The sequence below is a fragment of the Crocuta crocuta genome, unplaced genomic scaffold (genome assembly GCF_008692635.1).
Source record: "Crocuta crocuta isolate KB4526 unplaced genomic scaffold, BGI_CrCroc_1.0 scaffold102, whole genome shotgun sequence".
NCBI lineage: Eukaryota > Metazoa > Chordata > Mammalia > Carnivora > Hyaenidae > Crocuta > Crocuta crocuta.
This window is the reverse complement of record NW_027530019.1, coordinates 9,920,871-9,944,635: the sequence shown is the minus strand read 5'-3', so window position 1 is coordinate 9,944,635 and position 23,765 is coordinate 9,920,871. Positions and strand designations below refer to the sequence as shown.

General features: G+C 40.5%; 2 protein-coding genes across 6 annotated transcripts in view; one reads left to right on the top strand and one right to left on the bottom strand.

Moving 5' to 3' along the window:
* Window positions 1-368: 368 nt before the first annotated feature.
* MFAP1 (microfibril associated protein 1) lies at window positions 369-18,590 on the bottom strand. Its single transcript, XM_077764529.1, has 9 exons — window positions 18,375-18,590; window positions 12,530-12,749; window positions 9,003-9,132; window positions 8,283-8,470; window positions 7,683-7,791; window positions 7,424-7,584; window positions 5,955-6,114; window positions 2,349-2,438; window positions 369-2,253 (listed from the first exon to the last, which is right to left on the bottom strand). The coding sequence occupies exons 1-9, from the start codon at window positions 18,451-18,453 to the stop codon at window positions 2,071-2,073; spliced, it is 1,320 nt and encodes a 439-aa protein (XP_077620655.1). The 5' UTR covers window positions 18,454-18,590; the 3' UTR covers window positions 369-2,070.
* A 123-nt stretch (window positions 18,591-18,713) lies between these two features.
* Window positions 18,714-23,765, top strand: part of WDR76 (WD repeat domain 76) — a 72,121-nt gene continuing 67,069 nt past the window's right edge. For 2 of the 5 annotated variants that reach the window (XM_077764507.1, XM_077764506.1), the window contains exons 1-2: window positions 20,495-20,617; window positions 21,238-21,645. In XM_077764507.1, coding sequence (XP_077620633.1) covers window positions 20,558-20,617; window positions 21,238-21,645 — 468 coding nt within the window. In that variant the 5' untranslated portion in view covers window positions 20,495-20,557. Of the gene's footprint in view, window positions 18,813-20,203; window positions 20,305-20,494; window positions 20,618-21,237; window positions 21,646-23,765 lie in introns of those variants that run through there. The other 3 variants (XM_077764509.1, XM_077764508.1, XM_077764510.1) reach the window with 3 other exon arrangements.

Here is a 23,765-nt window from a genome sequence, read left to right as displayed (position 1 = left end):
GATATATATGGAGTCTCAGCAAAATTGCTGAAGCCCATGGTATAGTCTCTACAGTGGTTTATGAATAACTGAAAGAGGAGTACTTGCTAAGGAGCCACTATATATAGACGTAAACGACCAGTCTTGTTCATAAGCCACTGAATTAGAATTTAGTACTAAGGTGGAAACATGGCAAGTGCAATAGAAGATATCAAAGCTTAGATCTTATACACAATTAATCTATGAAAGACTTTGATTTATGAAGTTGATTTAGTATTTGAATCCTGAGACACCATTAACGCTGTACCTTACATTCCGTTTTCCATCCTGGAGTGAAGACCATTTCACTTGCTGAGCTTCCTCAACTGTAAAATGATACATACCTGATATAGTTTTAAAAGAATTTTTGAACGTTTATTTCTGAGAGCACGAGTGGGGGAGAGGCAGAAATAAAGGGAAACAGATTCTGAAGCAGGCTGCAGGGTTGAGTTGTGAGCAGAGCCCAACATGGGCCTCAAATCCACAAACTGTGAGATCAGGACCTGAGCTGAAGTCAGCCACTTAACTGAGCCACCTAGGCCCCCCTGACAGACTGTTTTAAGAACCTATGAGTTGGTGAAGGTAAAAAGCTTGACCTAGCACCTGCCTCAGAGTGGACACTCAAATAGCTATAAACATGTTCTTTAAAGAATTTCAATGTCTTGGGGTGCCTAGGTGGCTCAGTCGGTTAAGCGGCTGACTCTTGATTTTTGTCTCAAGTCATGAGTTCATGATTTGTGAGATTAAGCCCCGTGGGGCTCCACACTCACAGCAAAGAGCCTGTTTGGGATTCTTTCTCTCCCTCTCTTATACCTCTCCCCTGCTCATGCGTGTGCATAGGGGCACACTCTCAAGATAACCTTTCAGTGGCTTAATCTCATTTTGGATCTAGGGTAACTCTTAGGTTGTATCCCTCTCTGGCCCACACAAGAGTGACGTATACTCATCTTTATGGGTTTATTACCTCATAGTAATTTATACTCCTATTTTTATTTTAGGACATTTAGAGATTTAGGAGTGTTTCTTCCAGTGGGGCAGTTAGAAGACTGTAAAAAGACCTTGGCCTTCTCACCTTTTTATGTAATTGAGAAATAGCCTTCCCACAAATTAAATGATTAAATGTCATTCCTTACAACTCCTAGGACTCCTAGTGCTCTGCCATGTGCAGGGTGGTTATGTTGTGAATATTAAGTGGAAAGTCACTGAAATTAAGTGTAGCATGATGTTATTATATTGCAACTGGGAAAGCACTGTGCTGTCCTTGATACAGAAGCTGGGCATGGAGAAGATACTGGTAAGTACTTGGTTTCCACGTTTCATGGGTCAACTTTTGTTCTAAATACAGTTATAGTTTAGAGAGCAAGGAGAACCATACATCTATCTCCTCATGGAGTAAATCTGGGTGCCACTTAGAATACAGCCTATCTAACATCGGAGTCTGTTTCTGAGAGCAAGGTGATAAAATGTAAAACACTCTGCCCAACAATTCTCTGCTTTTATCTTAGTTAACAGGTAGATTCCTGTTAGCCTGCACATTTTATTTCCAGTATCATAAAAAACCTCTTCATGTATGATTCTTTTACTTCTTGATACACATACATAAATGGATCAAAAAATATGTTCACTTAGAAAAACTGACTCCAACCAAAAATGCAAAACCACTATCCATGAGATTAGATTTCCTTAAGGTAGCACTGTCCACTTACATGCCCATGTTTCTAACCCAAACTAAGAGGCTGGAAAAAGAAACCTGCAATAGTCCCAAGTAATTTGGGAAGGAAGGCAGAGTGATGAAACCTAAGATTTCTCAGAAATGGTTTTAAGTGGGGAGCCTCTAATCCTACCTGGATAGTGCTTTCCTGTGGGTTTCTCAGCATGAGTCCAAACCTCATAAAGCACCTTCAAAGAGTGGGTTACCCAGTGTCACAAGTATGGCAGTAGGTCCAATAGGTTGGATATAGGGGCCATGTAAATAATAGTAAAATCAAATCAAGGACCAGACACTGAGACGTCCCCTTGTGTCCCACAGCTGGAAGAATAAATAGTTGAACTCTAAGTAGTTTTCCGCTTCTTGGCAGATGGCCGTTCAAATACATCTCGTACCCCAGCTGCCTTTTGTTTAAAGAACTTTGTGTTCTGGGCACTCTCTTGGCCCCATGCTGAGTCAAAAGAGGTGGTGTCCTGATCCACAAGGTGGGTGTATTTGGTGCGACCAGAGCGCCCGAAGTTCTTGACCTGAAGGAAGGATAGATGAGTTACACCACCAAACATCATGTCCCAGGCCTCAATATATTACTTTTCTCTCACTTGTTCTTAAGGTATGCCATTACCTGCATGACTTTGGGAAGAATGGTTTTGTTGAAATGATCCTCCAGAGTAGGTGCACTGAAATCTCTCTTGTATACTTCTTCATCCTCATCCTGTAGAAAAGAATCTTATCAACCTCATGGTTCTTATTTCCCATATATTCAAATCACAAATTTATTAAGCCACAACAAGGGATACAAAGAAGGCACTAAACCTATTCTTCAAGAGCTTACATCTAGGGGAGATGTTACTTTTATCCTTTGTGTTGTCTTTTTCTTCCCAAAATGTAAACATTTCCTGAAAGTTGGCTATATTCTCTCTGAACTCAATATGTTCATTCAGTCATATGACTTCAACTCTGTAGAAGCCTCTCAAATCTCTGCTCCTGAATTTTCTACTGCCCATTGTATTATATCTTACACTTTGGATATTCTGATGGGATTTCAGACTCACATCTAAAGTGAAAATCATATCCTCTCCAAATCAGTCTCTAACTTCTTTCGTAAGTAGGAACATTTTCTTAATTACTCAGATTCAAAATTTGAGTAATCTTGGGGTGCCTCGGTGGTGGCTCAGTCAGTTGAGTGTCCGACTTCGGCTCAGGTCATGATCTCACAGTTCGTGGGTTTGAGCCCCATGTTGGGCTCTGTGCTGACAGCTGGCTCAGAGCCTGGAGCTTGCTTCAAATTCTGTATCTCCCCCTCTCTCTAACCCTCCCCTGCTCACGCTGTCTCTCTCTCAGAAAGAAATAAAACATGAAAAAAATATTAAAAAAAATAAAATTTGAGTAATCTTTGTGCACGAGTTGCCACAAATACTTTTTTTTAATTTGAATCCAAGTTAGTTAACATATGATTTCAGGAGTAGATTTTAGTAATTCATCACTTATATATAACACCCAGTGGTCATCCCAGCAAATGTCCTCCTTAATGCCATCACCCATTTTTGAGAGAGAGAGGAGAGAGCGAGAGAGCGCGCAAAAGAGTGGGGGGGGGGGAGGGAGGGACAGAGAGAGAGGGAGAGAGAATCTCAAGTAGGCTCCATGCTCAGCACTGGGCCCAATGTGGGACTCCGTCTCATGACCCTGAAATCAGCTGGATGCTCAACTGACTGGAGTCACCCAGGTGTCCCACCACTCTTATAAGTTCCCATTATCTGGGTTATAGTGTATTCTTGGAATCAATCTTACACACTGTGAATAGATTTTTTCTAAAACACTCTCACACATTTGCCATACTCAAAAACTTTCAGTGTTTCTGTTTTGTTAAATAAACACAACTCTGTAGTAGTCAAGGCCAAATACCATATAGTTTTAATCTACCTCTCCTTGCAACTTCCCTTTACAGATGATACTTTTTGCCTTCACTCCTAGTCCCTTCACCTGGAATGTCTTCCTAATACTGAAGTCAGGAAGTTTACACATCTTAAATGTCACCTCCTTTATGTCATTCTTTTCCATCTCCTACAAAATAAAACATCTCCCTTTTCAGAAGTCCCACAGTATTTTCACTTGTCCTTTTGTTATAGTATAGCATATATTTGCCTTTAGCCCCATTTTTAGGTTGTAAGCCATCTGAGGGCACGAATTACACATCCTCTAGCAGTGTTAAACAGTAGTGCTCTTGAGGTATCTGGCTGGCTCAGTTCTTATCTCAGGGTCATGAGTTCAAGCCCCATGTTGGACATGGAGCCTACCTCAAAACAAACAAAAAAAACCCAGTAGTGCCCTTTACACAGTAAATGCTCAAAAGGTTATTTAACTATAAAAAATAACTATAGAGAATAGTTTCAAATCAACCTATTAGCACCGTACTGTCATGATACAAATTACAAACACATGTGCTGAAGGAATTAAAACAGCATCATCTTGGTTAAGGAAAGCTTTGTGGAAGAGTGCGGACCTTCAACCAAACACACTTTTGGAGTATTCTTTTCTCTTCAGCTATAGAAAGGATTTAAAGATAAGACAGTTTTTGTGAGATCTACTTTTCTCCTTGTTAGAGGTAGAGAGTCTCTCATTTAATCTCAGAAGACATTTTAACTTCACTCTCCTCTCATCCAGATGAGAAGAGTTTATTGAATATGTGCACCGAAAGACTTTCACGTAAACCTTTCCTTATATACTTAGTCAGCAATGCAGAAGCTTGATTACGAAAGTTGCTGAAATGAGTAAGTAATGATACTTTATGACTTTGAAGCAGTACAGGAAGTAGTCCATAATCTCCACGAACTCCAATCTAGAAATTTATATGGGCGGGGTGCCTGGGTGGCTCAGTCAGTTAGGTGTCTGACTCTTGATTTCAGCTCAGGTCATGATCTCATGGTCACTGAGTTTGGGCCCTGCACTGACAGTGTGGAGCCTCCTTGGGATTCTCTCTTTCCCTCTCTCTGCCCCTCCCATGCTTGCTTGCTCTCTCTCTCTCTCTCCCAAAAAATAAATAAAAAATAAAACTTAAAAAAACCCAAAACACTATGTGAACTGGAAAACTACATAATAAGTGAACATTTCCTGCTGAATAGATCGAAACTGATTTTGGAGGGGAAGAAGGAACCCTCCACTGAACTTTAAAAATTTTACTGGTTATCTACAGTGAAAGGCAGGGATTTAGCTGCAGTGGGGAATATTTAGGGTCTGACATACAGCATTTGAAAAAAAACTGTTTCAATGTTTATGTTTGAGAGAGAAAGAGGAGGGAGGAGGAGGGAGGGGGGAGGGGGGGAGAGAGAGAGAGACATACACACACACACATGCAGACAGACACAGAATCGGAAGCAGGCTCCAGACTCTGAGCTGTCAGCACAGAGCCTGACATGGGGCTTGAACCCATGAACTGTGAGATCATGACCTGAGCCAGTCAGGTGCTTAACCAACTGAGCCACCCAGGTGCCCCTGAAGAAACTACTTTTTGATACAAACTCCTTTAGCATCAGGAAATAGTTTAACAAACCACAGAGTATTACGGTAATAAATGCAATCAGTTCTCCCATTCTCTTTCCTGACATGTCTCTATTAAGGAACTATCACTGGTATAATCTAAAGAATTTGGAAGAAGTCTTCATCGCTTTATAGGGTCAAGAGACTCTATTACTGACTTTGCTCTTTATATGAAGAGCAAAATCTTGATACTACACGTAATGGTTGATTAACCATTTTTTTGGTTAGGCTTAGGTCACTTCCTGTCAGCTTAAAATAAAGTGAATTAAATTTCTGCTTCCCAAATATGAGTTAATGTAAAGCTATTTGCAGAGCCTGATTTTTGCATAAGCAAAATTTCTCACTTGGCTATGAACAGTGATATCTAATTGGTTGTGGGGATCTGAACAGTCTAGAATATATCTATGTAGATCACTATCTCTGTATTTCAGTTCCTCAATTCTTTAATTACATCATTTCCTTCTGAGAGCAGAGGCCAAAAGAGAATATTTGCGGCTACTTCTAAAATCCTGCTGCCAAATGCTTTTTTCTATTGGGTTTATAGTCTTCAGAGATAAAGAGCAACTGGGAAAATTGACCACTGGCAAGTGAAAGTAACATCCCAGGACAGTTTATTACTGGGAGAGAAAAAAGAACTCACGGGTTCGGAGTTATTTCTACAAACCAACCTTCCTATTCCCTTTTCACTTCTTACCATAAAGAAGGCACCCCGGTGATAATACTTCTGTAAGAACTTATATTTGCCCTTCACAGCTTTATTGGTAATGACTTTGCCATTTGCCCGAAGTTCAGCTCGCCTCTCTTCCTCAGTTAGGTTTCGCATTCGTTCAATTTCTGCTTTCTCCTTCTCAAGACTGTGCAGAGAACAAAACTGTTAGAATCATTCCAGTTTCAGAAAGACTCAATTATCTGAACATAACGCAGTCTCATCTCCTATCAAGCATTATTTACCTTCTTTAATTCTAGCCATTGCCTGTTAGGAATTCAGATCAGGGGACCAAGAAATAAAATGTTGATGTGGTCTTCATTATTACAAGCTTTAAAAGTTGATTCTAGCTGTTAAAGGTTCAGGCATACTATTACTGCTTGATTTAGCAATGTTACTAATTCCCCTTCCCTAAGAAGCCTGCGTGGCTTTAAAAAAATCTGAATTTAACATAACCGTGTTAAGATTTTAGTGGTATTTCTTTAGTAATTGTATATATACTTACGTGTCACAAACCAAGGGCTACCATCATTAAGTACATTGCTTAATGCTCTCTTTGGGAGAAGGGGTCACAGATTCCCTTTCTCCAGAAAAATACAAAAGTACACATAATTTTATATATAATTTTAAAGAGTATATGGACCCCTTGAAACCCAGGATAAAATCTTTAGAAACTGCAGGCTGAGGACAGGGTTTTCTAGTGATGGTTTCCCTGTACAATCTGGGATTACCCTCTTATTCCTAGTAATTTTCAAGAATGGGTGATGCAGTTCAGAAATGATTCTACTCTAACAACAGGGACTATGGTAGATTATTTAAATGCCACAAATTCTTCCCCTTACAGTATGCATGCCCTTTCACAGAAATGACACGTGAACCTCAAAGGCCTTGCCAGTTTCCCCCTTTACCCTCTTGGAATATTGCCCTGAGACTGTTATATACGGAAGCGTCTAGCCCACTGAAGAAGTGAGGCATTCTAGCTGACAGTCAGGATTAACAATGGAGATGCGAATGAAGCTGTTTTGGACTTTCTAGCCCAGTTAGTCCTCTGGTTGGATACAGCTGCGTAAGAGAGCCCAGGTGAAACCAGCAGAGAAACTGTTTAGCCAACCTCCAAAACTGTGAGTGATAATCAATTGTTTCAAGTCACCCAATTTTGGGTTGGGTTTTTATGCAAGAATAGATAACTGATAACACTGAGTAACTTCTGTGTGTCTACTAGGGAAAATACAGGGAGTATTGGCTGGCACTCTATCATAGAAAAACACTGAGAAACTGTTTCTTTTCCCGGATTTTATTGTAATAAGCCACATTCTAATTATGGGAAACTCACCCAGTTACAGGAACACTAAAGAAAGCTGAAATGGAACTCACTGTAGGTGTTGAGTCTCACAGCTACCCCACTAGGAACTTGACCCATTAGCGGTATTAAATTCTATGCCTATCTTATTACTCACGCTTCTCGATCTTCTCTGTCCCTCTTGATTCTCTTTAGCTCCCGAACTTTCCATGCCTCATATTCTTCCTCATCATTTTCATCATCAGTATTGAGAGCATCCAGGGCAGCCAGGGACCGCTTGTTCTCCTCCAGTTCTTTCTTGGTCTCCTCTTCTACAATCTGGGTAAGGAGAACAATTCAACTGTTGGACTTCCTTGTTTTCCTCAAACTTAAGCACACTCCTCCTTGTGTGCAACCCTCGCAGCCACTCCCAATACCTTGAGTGTGTACTTGCGCCTCTCCTCAGCCATGCGTTTTGCTTCCTGCTCCAGCTCCTTTTGTTTCAGTGCTTCAGCCTCACGTTCTTGGACTGTTACTCTATCCTTCCTGCAGCATAGAGGTCCTGTTAATTGCCCCAAGCCCTTAGAGTGGAGCTCTTTGTCCTCTAACTCAAGTCCCATCCAAATCAGAAAGCCCAACAATCTCTGGCTCTATTATTTGCAAAGAACCCAAACTGGGAGTCACCTCAGGTATTTAGAGCATCACAATTCCATTCATTTTTGAGAACTGCCTGAAGAATAAGGAACCGGCTGGACTGTAAGTAGTAGGATTTCTCCCCATTAGGAAAGGAATAGGAATTTGCTCTTCAAGTTTAATTTCATGCCTTACAGGGCCATGGGCAGCTTATGTGCTCTTTAACTGGAAAGAGAGACATGAAAACCAACTCGGGCTCTCTACTACCTCCAAGATATTCCTCAGCAAATATTTTGCACAGGTAGGGAACTGGGTAGAAGACTTTCACCTGGTGCTAACATTTCAGAAAAGCATGAGATAGAAAAGAGGCTTCTATTCTCAGACCTGCTTTATGAGATACTTACTTTCGAATGAAGACAGGCTTAAGGCGAGGCTCCATCTCATCTTCACTGTCTGTGTACTCTTCATACTCAGATTCTGATTCTGACTCCTCCCCAGAACGTCCCTCATCTTCTACCTCCATGACTTCCATCTCTTCATTTTTTCTCTCCTGTGCTCGCTGACGCATCATACCACGGCGCCGTTCTATTTCCTATCAAGTCATATGCCCAAGTCAGTCAGCCCAATGACCTGTTCTTATTTTTCCTTCATCAAGCTTAACAAATTCTGATATAAGTAAATACAATGTAGCACCATTTTCTTTGTCTCTCTCTCTCTCACACACACACACACACACACACACACACACACACACACACACACACGGGGGGGGTGCAAGTGAGTGAAGGGCAGAGAGAGAGAGAGAATCCCAGAAGGGGCAGAGAGAGACAAAGACAGGGTGGGAGAGATAGAGAAGCAGAGTTTAATCAAAGTGGGACTGGAGCTCATCTAATGTGGGACCTCACAAGCGGTTAGATCATTACCTGAGCTGAAGTCAAATGTTTAAAAGACTGAGCCACCCAGGAACCCAGCACCATTTTATTTTCAACTCTATTTCCGACAAACAGGGAACACTAGATCAGAGTTCTGCCAAAAGCAGCAAGCTTGGGCCTTTGGGACCTCAACAAATAGGCCCCAACTTTTTCTTGGACCTAGAAAGAACTTCCCATTTTCCTTTTTTATACCTCATCATCAATTTCTTCCTCTTCTTCTTCACTGCTATCTTCTCGTTCCATGCGCCATGCATCTCCTTCTACTTCTGAGTCACTTTCTCCTACCACTTCAGGTTCCACTATTTTCCTATGTCGAGCCAATCTGAAAAACAGCATATTTAGGTATAACACCAATGTCACAAAAACAAGGGCACCAACCACATTCCTTAGTTGTAGAGCACCTGGATGTGATGTTTGCTCTTATTAATACTGAAGTCTTTTTATTTATTTATTTTTAATGTTTTATTTCTGAGAGAGAGAGAGAGAGGGAGAGGGATAAAGAGAGGGGGACAGCATGAGCAGGGGAGGGTCAGAGAGAGAGGGAGATACAGAATCTGAAATAGGCTCCAGGCTCTGAGCTTGCTGTTAGCACAGCACCCGACGTGGGGCTTGAACCCACGAACCCGAACTGTGAGATCATGACCTGAGCTGAAGTCGGACTGAGCCACCAAGGCGCCCTAATACTGAAGTCTTAAATACCATATGATTTCACTCATGTGGAATTTAAGAAACAAAACAAATAAGCAAAGGGAAAAAGTAATATACAAAGCAAGAAACTGACTCTTACTTATAGAAAACAATCTGATGGTTACCAAAGGGAAGGAGGTTGGAGATATGGGTGAAGTATATGATGAGGGGTTAAGCAGTGCACTTGTCACAATGAGCACAGCGTGATGTATGCAAGTGATAAATCACTATATTGTACACCTGAAACTAATATAACACTGAATGTTAACTAATTGGAATTAAAATAAAAATTAAACACAACTGAAGTCTTGAGAGGGAGAAAGTGAGGTGCAGATAAAAGAAATTAATTCAAAGTGTCGGAGCAATGGAACTAGAGTGTACTATGTCAAGTGAAATAACTCAGTCACAGAAAGACAAATATCGGGGCGGATTTCTGGCTTAGTCGGTTAAGTGTCCGACTTTCGCTTAGGTCATGATCTCGCAGTTCGTGGGTTCGAGCCCCGCGTCGGGCTCTGTGCTGACTGCCAGCTCAGAGCCTGGAGCCTGCTTCAGTCTGTGACTCCCTCTCTCTCTGACCCTCCCCTGCTCACGCTGTCTCTCTCTCTCTCTCTCTCTCTCTCTCCTAGAAATAAATAAAACATAAAAAAAAAAAGAAAGACAAATATCATATGATTTCATTCACATGTGGAATTTAAGAAATACAACAGATGAACATAGTGGAAGAGAAGGAAAAGTAAGAGAGGGAGGCAAACCATAAGACATTATTATGAATGAGGGTTGCTGGAGGGGTCGGGGGATAGGCTAAACGGGTGATGGGCCTTACGGAGGGCACATGTTGGGATGAGCACTGGGTGTTGTATGTAAGTGATGAATCACTGAGTTCTTTTTATTTATTTTTTTATTTTTTTAATGTTTTATTTATTTCTGAGAGAGAGAGAGAGAGACAGCGTGAGCAGGGGAGGGTCAGAGAGAGAGGGAGATACAGAATCTGAAGCAGGCTCCAGGATCTGAGCTAGCTGTCAGCACAGAGCTGACTCGGGGATAGAACCCACAAACCGCGAGATCATGACCTGAGCCGAAGTCGGTCGCTCAACCGACTGAGCCACCCAGGTGCCCCTGTATCACTGAATTCTACTCCTGAAACCAATACTATACTGCATGTTAACTAACTTGAATTTAAATAAAAACCAACCAACCAACTAACCATAATTAAACCAATACAGATATAGCATCTTACAATTCAAACTGGTCAAAAAACCCCACAAAAAACCAAAACCAAAACAACAAAGTGTCAGAGCAAATAGTCAAGTTGGACCTAAAACATTAAATGTAAGCTGAGGCATCACGAGGCACTGTAACAAACATGGATGTGCTGGGATTGCTTTATAGCTCCAGGTGGTTCAGGTTTTTTTTTTTTTTTATAAATATTTTATTTATTTCTGAGAGAAAGAGAGAGAGAGACAGCGTGAGCAGGGGAGGGTCAAAAGAGAGGGAGTCACAGACTGAAACAGACTCCAGGCTCTGAGCTGGCAGTCAGCACAGAGCCCGATGCGAGGCTCGAACCCACGAACCGCAAGATCATGACCTAAGCGAAAGTCGGACGCGTAACTGACTGAGCCACCCAGGCGTCCCTGGGTGGTTCAGTTTCAACATTAGATCACACTAGGTTTCTTTTCAGTGACACTGTATCTTTGTGAAACTGGATTTTTGGTGGCTTCTGAATTAAAAAGTACTCCAAGAAAATCAATATGGTACAGAAAATGAGAGTGACAGTGCCAATCAGATTCCAAGGTTTGAGAAGTTTTCAGTGTCCAAGAGGCACACAAACCGCACTATTAAGTGATGACAGTTATGTAAGAATGAAACAAAAAAAAAAAAACATGGGGCACTTGGGTGGCTCAGTCGGTTAAGTGTCGTACTTCAGCTTAGGTCAGGATCTCATGGTTTGTGAGTTTGAGCCCCACATTGGGCTCTGTGCTGACAGCTTGGAGCCTGGAGCTTGCTTTGGATTCTCTGTCTCCCTCTCTGCTCCTCCCCTGCTGATGATCTCTCTCTCAAAAAAAAAAAATAAATAAAATAAAATAAAAATTGAAAGATATTAAAAAAAGAATGAAATAAAAATGTTCTTTTTTGTATGTATTGTACTTTGCAAACGGCTTTAAATGTTAAAACGTGAATATTTAGAAATTATTTGGATCTAACTACTTAATAGAATAACACTCTTTAGGCCTGGGGGCTCTCTGAAAAAATTCCTAAGACATATGAACTGTGAAAGTTTGGGATGTCCGGTCTACTTTGTAAGGTAATGTCTCAATCAACACACAACATACAACATCCTTCAATGGGAGGCTCCCTTTCCTATATGAGACCATGTATTCATCAGGCCTTTTTTCCTACTTTATCAGTGTCATTTCCCCTCATTAGCCTTAAAACGAGTGGTTGGGGAGCCTGGGTGGCTCAGTCGGTTAGGCATCCAACTTCGGCTCAGGTCATGATCTCACTGCTCCTGAGTTGGAGCCCGTCTCGGGCTCTGTGCTGACTGGTTGGAGCCGGAAGCCTGCTTCAGATTGTCTCCATCTCTCTGCCCTTTCCCTGCTTGCACCCTGTCTCTGTCTCTCGCAAATATAAAAAATAAAACATATTTAAAAAAATAGATAAATAAAACAAGTGAGTGGACCAATTCAATTTCTCCAATTTTAAGACTCCCCTTAACAAACCAACCAATGGTCTGTGCTTAGTGAGTTAATTAGGGCCTTTGGACCAGAGGTAACCTGGTGTTTACTGGCTGCCACTTGCTGGTTACATACATTTGGTCATGTTATTTTCCTAACTCCTTTGTGTCTCAGTCTCCTCATTTGTAAATTGGGATACAGTACATACCTTATAAGATTACTGGGTAGATTACATTAGGAAATTTACTTGAACAGTCCTGGGCACAGAGTAAGTACTGTTCAAGTATTAGCTCTTATTGTTGTTGTTATTAAGTAACCTATAGGGGTTTAGGTCCAGGGAAACATAACCCTAGTCATTACCTCTCTTCCACATCTTCACTAATACGGTTCTGCAAACGCCGCAGTCGAGGGTCACTGGATGAATCCTCCTCCTGTTCCTCAGGCTCTGCTTCTTGTTCTTTGGCTTTCTTGATGAACTGAAATTCTTCATCTTCCTCATCTGAGGACTCCATAGGGGCATAGTCTGGCCTCTTTCCCGACACATAACGTTTTACCTTCACTTTCTCCATCGAAATCTCACCTGGGTGATAAAGATAACTTATTATTCAGTAGCCTCTTTCCCAATGTCCTTCAACCTCTGCTTTTGTAGGTAGAGAGCCCTGTGTTCCTGGTAAAGAAGAGTTGAAGCAGGAGAAGAGAGCAACTATCCAACCATCTATTCATCTAATGGTGTTTTCTTTTTTATTTTTATTAATGTTTATTTTTCAGAGAGCGAGAGTGAGAGACAGAGCATGAGTGGGAGAGGGGCAGAGAGAGAGGGAGACACAGAATCCGAAGCAGGCTCCAGGCTCCGAGCTGTCAGCACAAAACCCGATATGGGGCTTAAACCCACAAATCGTGAGGTCATGACATGAGCTGAAGTCAGACTCTTTTAAATGACTGAACCACACAAACGACCCATTCTTTTTTTTTTAATGTTTATTTTAAATTTATTTTTGAGAGGGAGAAAGAGTTATGTGCAAGTGGGGGAGGGGCAGAGAGAGAAGAAGACCGAGGATTCAAAGCGGGTTCTGTGCTGACAGCAGAGAGCCTGATGTGGGGCTCCAACTCAGGAATTGTAAGATCATGACCTGAGCCAACATCAGACACTTAACTGACTGAGCCACCCAGGTGCCCCATAACATACTATTTAAAAGTAATATATTTTTTAAAATGTTTTTTTATTTATTTCTGAGAGAGAGAGACAGCATGAGCAGGGGAGGGTCAGAGAGAGAGGGAGACACAGAATCTGAAGCAGTCTCCAGGCTCTGAGCTAGCTGTCAGCACAGAGCCCAATGCCGGGCTCGAACCCACGAACTCTGAGATCATGACCTGAGCCGAAGTCGGATGCTCAACTGACTGAGCCACCCAGGCACCCCTAAAAAATATATATCTTAAGTTACATAATCTTAACAACATATATTATGCTTAATAATAAATTAGAAGCATTCCTTTAAAAATGTCCCTAAAAAAATTAGGGACATTCTTACATTGTCCCTAACACACCTTCTAGTCAACATTTTGTTATGGTTCTAATTAGGGCAGTAAGAAAGAGATAAAAGGTAAAGATTGCAAAGAAAAAAAAAACCCTCATAATTTGCAGACTGTGATTATGTAGAAAATATAAGATTAACAAACAGGCAAGCTAAAAATGAATTCAGGGAGAATCCTTAATAGAGTTGGATAAAAGCTAAGTGTACCTATACATTAGCTACATAAATTAGAAAATAAAGTTTAAACACACTATTTACAGGAGAGCCTTTGTGGCTCAGTCAGTTAAACATCTGACTCTTGATTCCAGCTAAGGTGATATCTCGCAGTTTGTGAAATTGAGCCCCAAGTTAGGCTCTGTGCTGACAGTGTGGAGTCTGCTTGGGATTCTCTCTCTGCCTCTTCCCCACTTGTGTGCACAGTTGCGTGTTCTCTCTCAAAATAAATAATAAATAAACTTAAAAAATTACTATTTACAATACTAACTAATCTACAAGATACCAAGGAATAAGTTCAACAAATGATATACAAGGATTCTTGGAGGAAAAATATATCATTATATTGGAAGATCCAAAAGGTCTAAAAATGGAGAAATATATTCTATTTAAGGAGAAATATATCCTATTTAAGGATGAGAAGATGACAACTGTGCCCAAGTGAATCAATAAATGCATGACCTGTAATTTTAATGCAATTTCATTCACAGTTGTCCTCAGGTTAATTCTAAAATCACACAGAAGAATAGGAGGTCAAAAAGAACCAAGGGAATTCTGAAGAACAAGGTGAAGCCAAAGACCTTAACACACCTCACCAAAGAAGATACACAGATGGCAAATAAGCATAGTTGCTTCAAATTATATGTCATCAGGGGAATGCAAAATAAAACCATGAGATACCACTGCACGTGTATTAGAATAACCAAATTACAGAGCTCTGATAACACCGAAGCATAGTGAGGATGTAGAACGACAACTCTTACTCATTCCTGGTGGGAATGCAAAATGGCACAGCTACTTTCGTGGTTTCTTATAAAACTAAGCATACTCTTACCATATGATCCAGCAATTGCACTCCTTGGTATTTACCTAAAGGTACTGAAAACTAATGTCCACACAAAAACTTGCACACTGATTTTACTTAAGCTTTTTCATAATTGCCAAAACTTGGAAGGAACCAAGATACCTCTCTCCATGGGAATGTATAAACTGTGGTATGTCTAGACAATGGGGTATTATTCAGTGCTAAAAGGAAGTGAGCTATCAAACCATAATAAGACATAGAGGAAACTTACAAACATATTACTATGTGAAAGAAACCAATTTGAAAAAGTTATACACTGTATGATTCCAAATACATGACATTCTGGAAAAGGCAAAACTATGGAGTCTGTAAACAGACTACCAAGTAAACAGGTAACCAAGGGTTGGGCTGGAGGAGGGATGAATAGGCAACACACAGAGGATTCTTAGGGCAGTGGAAATACTGCGTATGATGCCATAATAATGGATGTATGTCACTAAATGTTCGTCTAAACCCATAGAAGATACAATGCAAAGAGTAATTAATGTAAACTATGGGCTTTGGTTGATTATGCTGTGTCAATGTAGATTATCAATTCCAACAAATATACCACTTTCGTGCGGGATGTTGATAATGGAGGAGGCTGTGTGCCTGTGTAGGGGCAGAGGGTATATGGGAAATGTGAACCTAAAGCTGATCTAAAAAATAAAGTCTTAATGAGAAAACAACAACAACAAAAATGGTGAAGTGGGGAAGGTTTTTTTAAAAATCAGATTGCAAGACTTATTTAAACTTATAGTAATTAGGGTGCTCACTTCAGCAGCACATAAACTTATAGTAATTAGGGGCGCCTGGGTGGCTCAGTCGGTTAAGCGTCTGACTTCAGCTCAGGTCATGATCTCATGATTCGTGGGTTCGAGCCCTGCGTCGGGCTCTGTGCTGACAGCTAGCTCTCAGCCTGAAGCCTGTTTCAAATTCTGTATCTCCCTCTCTCTCTCTCTCAGAAATAAATAAAACAAAACAAAACAAAAAGAAATAAATAAAACATTAAAAAAAAACCTTATAGTAATTAAAACAGTATGTCATTGACTCAGAGGATATACATAGAGACCAATGGAGCAGATCAGAAAGCAGACAAATCTATGTACAAGAGCTTGGTAGATTACTAGACTTCTATGACTAGAACAGACATTAAAATGCAGTGGAGAATGGATGGGCTAGTCAAACAATGGAGCAGTAGGGATAAATGGTTAACCATAAGGTAAATAGTAAAATTAGATCTCTGACACCACACACACAAAATTCCAGATGGATTAAAGACCCAAGTGTGAAAAATGTACCTTAAACATTTACATCCCTACTGGATAATAAGCTCCTTAGAGTGTGTCTTGCACAACTGTGCGTTCAATCCTGTTTAGTATATACAAACACTTATTAGACAATAGAAAATATTTATAGGAGCATCTGGGTGGCTCAGTTAAGTGTCTGACTTTTGATTTCGGCTCAGGCTATGATCTCATGTTCGGTTTGTGGGATCAAGCCCCATGTCAGGCTCTGCACTGATATAGCGAGATTCTCTCTCCCCCTCCTCTGCTTACATGTGCTCTCTCTCAAAATAAATAAATAATAAAAACATTTTTAAAAAATGAGGAAAATATAATTTGAATATCTATAATCTCAGTATAGGGAAGTACTTTTTTTAAAAAATATTAAACATTTATTTATTTCTGAGAGACAGAGCATGAGTTGGGGAGGGGCAGAGAGAGAGGGAGACAGAATCTGAAGAAGGCTCCAGGCTCTGAGCTCTCAGCACAGAGGCCTATGTGGGGCTCGAACTCACGGAGTGTGAGATCATGACCTGAGCCAGAGTCAGATGCTTAACCAACTGAGCCACCCAGACGCCCCTAGGGAAGTATTTCTTAAACAATATACAAACAGCACATGCTATAAAAGATAAAGTTGATAAATCTGATAACACTAAAATTAAAAATGCCTATGAAACAGAATTCAGGTAATTCAGAGAAGAGAAAACCTAGAGAACTGATAAATGTATGAAGATGCCTTGTCTCACTAGTAATCAGGGAAATGTAAATTAAAATAATGAGATATCATTTCTTACCTATTAGACTAGGCAAAATTTAAAAACCTGATATAATCACGTAGGTTGATGAATATGTGGGGAAATACAAACTCTTAATGCTCTTAAAACCCACGTGGAGAGCAACTGGAAATGACCAGTTATGGGGCATCTGGGTTGGCTCAGTTGGTTGTGTCCAATTCTTGACTTCAGCTCAGGTCATGATCTCATGGTTTCTGAGTCTCAGCCCCATGTTTGGCTCTGCACTGACAATGCGGAGCTTGCTTGGGATTCTCTGGCCCCCTTGCCCTTTCCCCCTCTTTCAAAATAAATAAGTCAACTTAAAAAGAAAGGAAATAGCTAGTTATATTGATGATGAACTTCTAGGAGTCTACTCTTGAGAAATTCTTACACAGTGCACTAAAGAGACACGTTTAAGAATAACAACTACCGGGGGTGCCTAGCTGGCTCAGTCAGTGAAGCNCTCTCTCTCTCTCTCTCTCCTAGAAATAAATAAAACATTAAAAAAAATTTCCTTTAAAAAAAAAAAAAGAACTACAGCACTGTTTGTAACACAAGAAAAAACAACTAACTACTCCTCAGTAGGGAATAAACTGGTGTAATTATACAATGGAATTCCTACATAGTTAAAATGAACTACATCTGTAGGTTATAAAAGGCTACTTCTCAAAAGGCATGTTGAATTAAAAAAATTAAATAAAATATCCAAATTGTGTAAGGATAGGTACATTTATTTAAAAAACAAAAAAGAAAGAGCTGATACTATTTTCCAAAATCCTTCTTGAAAAAAATGGACTCTTTAGTTTAACTCCCCCAACAGGTATAATGTTGCTTCTTCCATCTGCCCTGGAATCCTATTCATCCTTTAAGGAGCAACACATATGCTACTTTCTTCAAGAAGCTTTCCTTGATTCCACCAATTTGAAGAGATTATTCCTTCTCTGCCCTCCCACATCGTTTGGTTTATATCACCTATGTGACAAGAATCACAGTTGTGAAAGACTGCACACTGCTTAGAATTTGCCTCTTTTTACATGTCTCGCATCTACAATATGAGTTTCTTAAGGTTAAGGGTACTGCCTTACACAGGTTTGTATTCAATTTAATAGTCACTGCGTTGGTTGAAAGGAATAAAAACTGTAAAAAGACCCGGTTCCTGTCTCAAGGACGTTATGAGCTTGTGATGCAGTAGAGGGAGACAGACACACAAAATAATGTTAAGAGTTTTACAAGGAGCACAAACAGGCTGCTATCTTTAACAAAAGAGGGGCTGTATCCCGCACGACGCTGTGCAAAAACAGGCATTCACTATGTATACTAGTATAACTTACACATGGAGTCCAAGGGAAGAGGGATGCTTAGTGTGAGGGCAAAAGACAGGCGATAGGAAACAGATGAGCAACGCGATCGGGACGAGTTTGATGAGAAAAGTCAAAGAAACAAGGGGCAGGGAAATCTTAAGGTTTGATGAGGTTGGGGTGGTCTGTCTTGGTAGGTTTGGAGTATGCTGAGGAAGGGAGAGGTAAGATCCGACTGGAAAACAGCTCAGCACAGTACCTTTCTCATTGCGAACCGGGACGGCCCCAGCCGTAGACTGAATGGGCGGTTGTTTCATGAGTGCACTTGGGACCGACATGTTGATGGCAGCAGCGGTGACTCCCGAAACTTCAGTGATTCCAAACAGTGAACGGCGACAACGACAACAAACAGAAAAGCCCTCTTTTCCTGGAGGCGCTGGACACGGTTGCGCGACAGACAGAAACGCCACTTACGGCTGAGTTAGAAAAAGCGGAAATGAGAGACCAGAGGATTGTGGGATTGTGGGTGTCTACCACTAGAAGGTCGCGTCTGTTACTGCGCATGTTCACAGGCTTCTCTAGCGTCCTCAGTCTCGCAGTTTGGACGGAACTTCTGGCGGGAAATTGCTTCCCATTAGGATTTGCTGTTAAGCTCCTGTGGCGAGGAAGGTCCGAATTAAGGGATCACTCTTGTTAGGTTGGTTTGAAGCTGAAGAAAATGGGATAGTGATGAATAAGAAGTTGGGCAGATAGCGAAGGGCAGTTTGTCCAGACTTAAAAACTCAGAATTGGAGTTTAAGGAGAATAGAAGTCCAGCTAATAGCACCTGATTAGCTCAGTTGATGAAGCTGAGTGGGATGTGGTGGGATAGTTTTTGGTCACGTGAGGGCAGGTGGTGGTGATTTAGGCTATTACTATTAATAAAAAATTCCCCAAAGGGCCTGGAGCGATATCTGAGGTCAGAACAGTGTACTTTTAAGGCTTTCAAGTTTTTTCTTTCTCAAGACCGTCTAGTAAAACATTTCTGGCTAGACAGTGTATTTAAGTCCGTAAGTAATTATTAAGTACTTGATGTGTTTACCGTGCTTAACTCCCTAAGGAGTATGGAATATTGTCTAAAGGTTTAAGTTTTATTAGGGAATTATTCTGGTGCATATAGAATCGTAACAGAAGCAATCACAGTTTAGTAGCTGGGTTCGTAAAAAATATTGGCTGATTGTAAGTCAGAACACATTTCACCGTAGAAAGGATTTTATAAATGCTGTGGTAGGGAGAGATGGGACAGCGTGAACAAAGTCTTGAAGTTCAGAGATAGTTTGGTATATATCAAACACTGTAAAAAGTTTAATTTTTATTACTATGAAAACTATAAAACTATAAACTATGAAAAGTTTATTAGTAATTTTTGAATCAAGGACTGGTGAAAGTTTGTGGAACTACATCATGGAGGGCCCTAAAGTTACTGTTAATGGGATTAGTTCTCAAATTACTTCACCTGTGTTATATAACATTGAGTCTAGGCTGGGAGAGGAAATAAAATAGGGCAAATCTCGAGCCAGGAACAGTGGAGGGACCAGGTAACCAACCAGGGAAGTAGTTTTGGGCTAGGTGAGGATCTTAAAAATAGAGTACGTAGAAATTTATATTTTGAATTTAACAGCTCCAAAACTGTTGTCCACACAGTGAACCTGATGGGAAAACAATTGACTCATGGCAACCTAAAAGAAAAAAAGAAAAGGTTAATATGGCTGTGACAAAAAATTACAAGGCACTAAAATCTTAATTTTACTTGGTGATACAAAATTGATTTCACAACGTTTTCCCAGCCTTTGGGCTTTATAAGCTCGTTATTAGGATATTAGTTAAACGGTGGGCAGATGATGAGGTAAAATTTAAATGTTTACGTTATCAACTCTTGAAAAAAGAAAAACTTCCCTTCTTAGGAAGACGATAGTATGGTAGCATAGGGCATAATTTTCTGGTGATGGGGTTATAAGGAGCTAGGGAGACCAGGTAAAGGGTGCATGGTTTCGATTTTCTCCGGCTCTCTATCCACACGGCATCTAAGTGCGTCTGCATCTTTTCCAGGCTCCCATTGCTAGTCAAGGTGATTTTTCCTCCGCAAAAGCGCCATTGTTTTTCAAAGCGAGATACTGGCATCAGCATCATCAAAACTACCGGGATCCAAGGTAAAAATGTGGATTCGGTCCCATCGTATCTCTAAAGAATTTTAATTTGTCTGAGGCTGGTGACCTTCACGCCTACAGAGACCACTGTAACGCCCAGGCCCCTCCACCCGCCAACTGGCGTCAGAGCCCGTCTGCGCCTCAGCCAGGGCCCGCCCCCGCCCCCGCCGCAGCTCTGCTGCTTCTCCTGTAACCCTTCCCGGCACCTCCCGCCGAGATCTTGGCGGGAAGACGCCCGCTGCTTAGCAGCGAAAAGATGGGGTCGCGCTCAGCCAGCGAGGAGAAGGCGGGCTCCAGACTGCGACTCCAGGTGAAGGTGAGAAACAGCTGTCCTTCTCAGCTGTGCTCCTGCCTCAGCGTTCATGAAGGGTTGCCGGGCACAGGCCCGGGAGGCCAGGAGGACCTGGCACCTTACACTTCCGCACTCCAGAACTGTTTCGGCTCCTTGGGGCATCTCTCAACTAACGGGTTTTTCGCGGGTGTTCCTTCAAAAGATAATTTGGGATCCCTGCCTTGGTTTTCCTCATTGGAAACTAGACCTTCAGTATTGAGGAAGGTTCTTATCAGTAACACCCAAAATAGGTGCACGGTGGGATCAGGGACCCTGCACTTGCATTTGAAGCAGTTATTGCTGGCTTCCCACTCTGGAAACAATCCCAGTTACTCAGAAACTGACAGTTTTGGTAGTTTCCTCAGTTACAGATGTAGTCATTATATTATTATTGGGTTGCATACTCACGGGTAAGAAATGCGCCCAGTATAATCATTAAATTCAGTATCTAGATTCTGATGGGGAAAAAAGCTTCCTTACAAGCTAACAGTTTGGATTTATGTTTTCAGTATGAATTAAGAATTAGATTTATTTACACAGATCTGTAAGAGGCGGCATAGGATCTGGGGTTCTAATGCTCTGCTTTCTTCTATTGACTTGAATAGGTGAATGAATATAAAGAAAACCAAAACATCACTTGTGTATCTCTGAGACCAGAACAGGCTACAGTTTTAGGAAAAACACCTAAGGTGTATCTTGTTCCGTTTTCACTCAGTAATTACAAGCCAGACCAATTTAAGCACCCCAAATCCCTATTGAATAAGAATTTTAATGAAGTTGCATGTAAGAAATGTAAGAAGACTGAAATAAGGAAAACTTGCAGGAGAATTTTAACTTCAAAGATGGAAGCCACATCCTCTAAGACAGAAATCACCTTGCAAAAATCATCCTTAGATGTTTATACGGAAAGTAACAAGCTACAACACAAGAGCACTTCAGATACAGTGATTCCCAGTGTGGATATGGAAAGCATTCAGGCTCTAGACAGTGATGAAGATACCACACTAGGCCTGGTAAGAATTTAATTACTAGCTTATTGAAATTTTTCTTATTTTACAGTTTGAAGTTTTGATAAGCTAAGGTCAATCCAGTGTCTATGTATACTTAATTGAAATTTTACTTTTTAAATGTTTAACAGATAACTTCCTTGGTTAATTTTGCTCTTGGTTTTGTTTTGTCAAAGGGAGGATTGACTTAATTTTCATTCTGTTTCCCGTTTTTCTTCTCAGTTTATTGTAAATAGTTTTGGGTTTACTTCTGCTTTATGGTGTCTTGCTCACCTTTACATATTTATGCACAATGTGCCAGAAGAACTTGGCCTGTGGAACATATGGCATTTGAGTGACCCTTGATATCAGGGCAGGAAAATTATCACTAATTGATTAACATAGCTGAATATTTCCTCTAAAAAGAAGAGGAGGAAAATGATGGAGTAGAGAAGATACATGAAAAAAACAAAACAAAACACTTATTCTATTTAAAATACTAGTTTGAATCAGTCTAAGGAATTATCTAATTTTGGGGCTTCTGTTGCCTATCAGGAGTTTGTACTTCATTTAAAGTGACAAATTTTGTGCAAGACGGAGTGTTGTACTTCATTTAAAGTGACAAATTTTGTGCAAGACAAGATAAAACCATACCACATATCAAAAAGTTGATGGAATAGAAGGTGATGGTAGAGAAAGAGATAGGATAATTGTGGTGGTGTTCTTTTGAAATAGGAATTCAATTTATGCTTTGTTGTCTCAGATAAGAACTAGGACTTTGATGGGACAGCATGAGTTAAGTCATTATTGCATTGGTTTGGGGGTTGAAAGCTTCGGTTTTAGATGTGGCTGCTTCTAAGAAACCATGTCATTATAAGCAAATTACCTCTACAGTGAGGGAATTCAATAAGGTCAGTGATTCTCAAACTTAAACCTGTATCAGAATTGCCTAGAGGGTTGTTAAAACTCCAGTGCAGGACTTCATCAGTAGAGTTTCTGATTCAGAAGTTTTGGAGTTGGGTAAGTAATTGGCATGTCTAACACAGTTTTCTAGAGATATTGGTGCTGTTGGTCCAGATTGGCATTTTGAGAATCAATGGATTAGATTATTTCTTTGGCCTCTTTAACTATAAGATTCTGAGTATATGAGGCTAGTATAAAGTAGATTTTTATTCTTTTTAATTTATTTTAAAGGTTTTTTTTGGTTAAGTTTTTAATTTTTTTTCTTAAAAAATTTTTTTAACATTTTTACTTATTATTGAGAGACAGAGACCGCATGAGCATGGAAGGGACAGAGAGAGGGGGAGACATACAATCTGAAGGAGGCTCCAGGCTCTGAGCTCTCAGCACAGAGCCCAACATGGGGCTTGAACCCACAAACCGCGAGATCATGACCTGAGCCAAAGTCAGACACTTAACCGATTGAGCCATCCAGGTGCCCCTAATTTTAATTCCAATATAGTTAACATACAGTGTTATATTAGTTTCAGGTGTACGATATAGCGATTCAACAATTCTGTACACTACTCAGTGCTCATCATAAGTGTACTCTTAATCCCCATCACCGATTTCACCCATTCCCCTACCCACCTCTCCTCTGGCAACCCTCTGCTTGTTCTTTATAGCTAAGAGTCTGTTTCTTGGTTTGTCTCTCTATTTTCTGTGCTTGTTTGTTTTGTTTCTTAAATTCCGCATATGAGTGAAATCATACGGTATGTGTCTTTCTCTGACTGACTTCACTTAGCATTATACTCACTAGCTCCATCCATATTACTGCAAATGGCAAGATATCATTCTTTTTTAATGACTGAATAATATTCCATTGCATGTGTATACCACATCTTTTCCTTCTTTTTTTTTTTCTTTTTTTAAGATGTAAAAATTTTAAAGTAATCTCTACACCCAATGTGGGGCTCGAACTTACAACCCTGAAATCGAGTCCCATGCTCTGCTGGCTGAGCCAGCCAGGATCCCCCCTCCCCTATCCAGATTGTTATCAGTTAATCTACTGAGATTTTAATTTGATTTAAGAATATAGGGTCAAAATTAGAACATTAGGAGTAAGTACTGGAACCAGTCAGGTAGAGTCATAAATGCCCAGCATACGTTTTCTTAGGACAAACTGAAAGATTCAACATCTTTTATAG